At 37.6% G+C, this 4,154-nt stretch overlaps 1 protein-coding gene across 1 annotated transcript; it reads right to left on the bottom strand.

Moving 5' to 3' along the window:
• Window positions 1–1,154: 1,154 nt before the first annotated feature.
• LOC119416878 (glucose-induced degradation protein 8-B homolog) lies at window positions 1,155–3,859 on the bottom strand. The gene is made up of 5 exons (XM_037684068.1): window positions 3,797–3,859; window positions 3,294–3,425; window positions 2,949–3,145; window positions 2,614–2,811; window positions 1,155–2,073 (listed from the first exon to the last, which is right to left on the bottom strand). The coding sequence occupies exons 2-5, from the start codon at window positions 3,409–3,411 to the stop codon at window positions 1,900–1,902; spliced, it is 687 nt and encodes a 228-aa protein (XP_037539996.1). The 5' UTR covers window positions 3,412–3,425; window positions 3,797–3,859; the 3' UTR covers window positions 1,155–1,899.
• Window positions 3,860–4,154: the final 295 nt, after the last annotated feature.

Raw genomic sequence — 4,154 nt, 5'->3', positions numbered from 1 at the left:
TATTTACTGTTACTGTTATGAGTGCTACCCCTCAGCGACCTGCGTTCATCAAGCAGATCGGAACATGTCCAGTGATCTGAACAGCCCATCCAACAGAATTTGATTTGGGGCGTCAGATTTTCTGCCCTGTGGACACATTCAGCTGGTTTTAGCGCATTAATATGACCACTAACACTTGACCTGATGTGAAATCAAACAAAGGAATAGCTGCAGCAGTACCTTCTGTGTTGTGGATATATTGTTTAAATCCATTTGGAGCACACAGAGAGGACCAGAACAGAAAACTGAGGACAAGACAAAATGTAGGATATTTTCACCAACATGGTAGAGTCTTATTTAACCAGTTCTGTGGTGTGATTGTGACAGGTCAGTTACAGCATTGGTCATGTAATCATGGGTTTGATTCTTGGTTGGGACATTTATTTGAACCAGTGATATTTTCTAAGATTATTTATTCACTTTAATGTTATTTTTTTTTAATAAAAGTGAAAAAACTTTTACAGATCCAAACAACTGTGACACATTTTGCTTAGGAGTTTCTACGTGCAAGCCAAATCAAGGGCCTAAAATGCATTGTTTACAAGCTTCCAAGCATTTCCTCAAAATGTAACTGAATTTTAGCTGAAGTGTCAGTGCGCAGAGGGAATGCAAATAATTTCTGGGCCTCTGCAGCTCTTATTGAAACACCAAACTTGAGAGGACACAGGCCTCATGTTTTCATTAAACTGGGAAGAGCAAATGATTCTTAGTTAACTTCACTACGTATCCTTTTTAAGAGCAGGAAGTTTGTGGTTGAAAGTTTGAGGCAGACCAGTGAAAGACGGTGTCTTTTCTCCACGCCCTGATTGATGAGCGAAGAACAGGTGTAATCATGTGTATAATTTTCAGATTATTTAGTTATGCACCAGCCTTCTCAATCTAACAAAACAATCAGATTATGCTGATTTTAATCAGTCTGCTCTAACTAGTCAGTATTTTTATTCCCATTGTTTTGAAGCTATCTTTTGAAGCTATCTTTTGAAACGTACCTATCATTACATCTAAATAACAATTTCTCAGTTAAAAACACAATCCCACGCGACAGGCTCAGTTTAAAATTGCACTTTTATTGCAAAATAATAAACTAGCAAACAGAGCACATAAAAATCTTTCCTACAAATGTAAATAGACCAATTTAAGTGTTTCCATGTGCATAAGTATAGACACCCATTCACATTCACCTTTTCTCCAGCTACATGTTCACAGTACTGCGTGCTGTAAAATATCTATCACTCCAGTAATCTTACCTTCTTCTATCAGAACTTTTAAGTTCGAAAAGTTGTTTGTTGTTCTCATCTTTAAACGTCTCAAATACGGCATCATGAATATCTTAAACTGACAGTAGCCTAAATTACTCCCCAAATAACCCGTTTTGACTCCTCCCCACACTTGTAAGTACCAGCTTAAATGCCACCAGTTGGTGTGTGTATATTTTTCTGTTTTCTCTTTGAGCAGTGCTCACTGAGCAAATGATTTCCCCTGATCAAAAGCTGTCTCCCCTCAGTGATCGCACAAAGTACCAGCCTAATTTAGGCTTTATTCACATCCTCCTTTACCAACAACTTTCCCTGCCAACAGACAGAAAAACAACTAGTGTAACTGAACCATACTAGCCTTACATAAACAACTACGTAAATCATAATATCAAAAGAAAGAAAAATCTGCATGTTAATTTAGTGAGATAAGCTTTACAATGAAATCAATCCAGTTTCCTCACTCATTCTGAGTTATTAAAGGTATCAAAAAGCAACCCTTACAAAAAAGAAAAGGTTGGACTCTAAATGATTCCGCTTCACTGGTTATAAATAGATAAATGAAACATGTCCATTTTTTTGTAACACAGTGGGAGATTTTTAGTCCTTATTTTGGGTCTTCAATTGTTCCCTTGCTGAGGTCGGTCATTTTGGGATACTTCACTTTTTTTTGGTCGAGTTCGTTTTGAGCCCACAGCAGTAGCTTAAGGAGCTTGGCCAGCTTGGGTGTTGACTCTCTGTTTTCATAGTCGAGCACACACTGATTTACTTCACTCCATACCTGAAAAGAGAAAGTCATATTAATCTTAATGCTTTTATCATCTTAAATCATTCTAAAACAATGAAACATGTTCAACAACATTAAACTATAAGAAACTGTTAAAAAGTTAAATAATCCTTCTTACGACACAATTAATGGTAAAATGCGATATAAAAAAGTAGGTTACAACTCCTTTAGTAATAATCAAACATTTGCTTATGCAAGCAAATACACTTAATATCAGAAATCAGAATTTAACATTAAGATCTTATTTGCAAGAAGGACCAGTTTATAACAGGAGAATTACTGAGGAGGCAAGTGTGAAAGAAACAATAGTGGAAACAAGAAAACAATCTGCCAATCTTTTATTCATTTTATATAAAGAAATATGTAGCATCCCAGGGAATGAGACAAAGTGGAAGAATACACAGTATCTGTTTTAAAGACATAATTTTATGCAAACAGAATCTATTTATACCAGCTTATTTGAAATTTCAATTTCACTGTGAACAGAATCAATGTAAGAAAAGCATGAATGTTCTGAGTGTGAGCTAGTTCTACCTTTTGTCTCTGCATCATATTGAGCAGATCTCCAAAGGGGGATTCTTCTGGATTGTCAAACGCCAACAGGGCCAACGTCCTCTCCATCTCTGTCAGGCATTCTCGGCTTTCCTCCCCCTGCTCTGCTAACTGCGACTGTGCAAATTCCAGCGCAGCTTCCGTCTCTCTCAAACGAATCAGTTCAATAAGATGCTGCTGCTGCAAAATGCAAAAAAAAAAACAGGAGCCACATGTGAAATCAGGGGACAAACAAAAATTTAAAAAGCAAGACTTGCAGTACTAAAAACCATAACAGGCAATGGTGAGTAAGTAGTGTGCTTTTTGTTTAATTGTACCTGCAGGTGAAAGTAAAGGTAGCGGTTCGTATCCAGCAGTTCTGGATGGAGACTGTTGATTAGAGCGATGGCATCCTGGATTTGTCCCTTTAATATCAACTCTCTGATTTTAATTCTTTCGTCTAAAGAGTCCAAGTCAACACTAGGCTCTATTCCAGACTCCATCCTGAACTTCTCCGCTGCCTCCTTGAATCCTTCTGTTAAACAAAGAATGTTGTAAATTCCTCCTCATACCACAAGTGAGAAAAATAAAAATCAAACCTATCCTAGATAGTTTTGAACATATGAAAACAAACGTGGAAAATTTAAAGTTCAAGTATTTTTATTATGAATTTGTTAGTTTACCTGTAACCAGGTAATTCATAATGAGCCTATTCATATCAGCTCTCTGGATGTGAACATTGTTGAGTTTATCCATCCACTCGTCCCTTGTTATGTCCTCCGGCTTCTCCGCATAACTCATTATGATTATGTCCCCTATAAGACAGGACGAGTCAGAGATGACAGAAAAGACATTTCACATACTTACAATACTGAATATGCAAGAAAACACTGTTAAATACTTTTTATATGTTACTTCTTTGGTCTAGCAAATATACGGCACCGGAAGTTCTACGTAAAAAATATTTTGGGCCTTCCATCAAAACGACACCACCAGCCTGGCTGCCATCAAACACGAACATAAACACAGACCACATCCGCCTATAATATCGCACATTATTTGGATAAATACGGCCGGAAAAAAATCATACTATGTTTATCGTTCTCTTGCTCGTAATTGTCTACTAACTCATGTCAAAATAACCGCTACAATAATCACAACATTCGAAAAATGACTCTCTTCTTACCAGCTGTAGCTAGCTTGCTAATGAAGAGCGCCTCTTCTTCTTTCTTCTTCGTTCAGACGCAACAGCGCCTTCCCGAGTCACGCACGCTCCAAACTCCCTGCTACCCCCTACAGTAAGTTAAAGGTATTACACAGCAGAGGTCTGACCTCTGGGATGAAACGTGTGCAGTACACTACTGTATCATGTTATTTACATACATACCGTTCAGGATAGTCTTTTTGTGGCTTTAGATACTGACTTATTTTCCATTTATCCACCCCACCCCCCTTTCTTGTGTAATCCAAATATTTTAATGGATGTACTGCAACTGAGAACTTAATAACCTCAGTCAACTCTCTCTCTCTATACCCCCCCCCCC

The sequence above is a fragment of the Nematolebias whitei genome, chromosome 11 (genome assembly GCF_014905685.2).
Source record: "Nematolebias whitei isolate Nwh7 chromosome 11, NemWhi1, whole genome shotgun sequence".
In the NCBI taxonomy this organism is placed as follows: Eukaryota; Metazoa; Chordata; class Actinopteri; order Cyprinodontiformes; family Rivulidae; genus Nematolebias; species Nematolebias whitei.
Note: the sequence above shows the minus strand (reverse complement) of the source record. Positions and strands in the feature narration are given on the sequence as shown.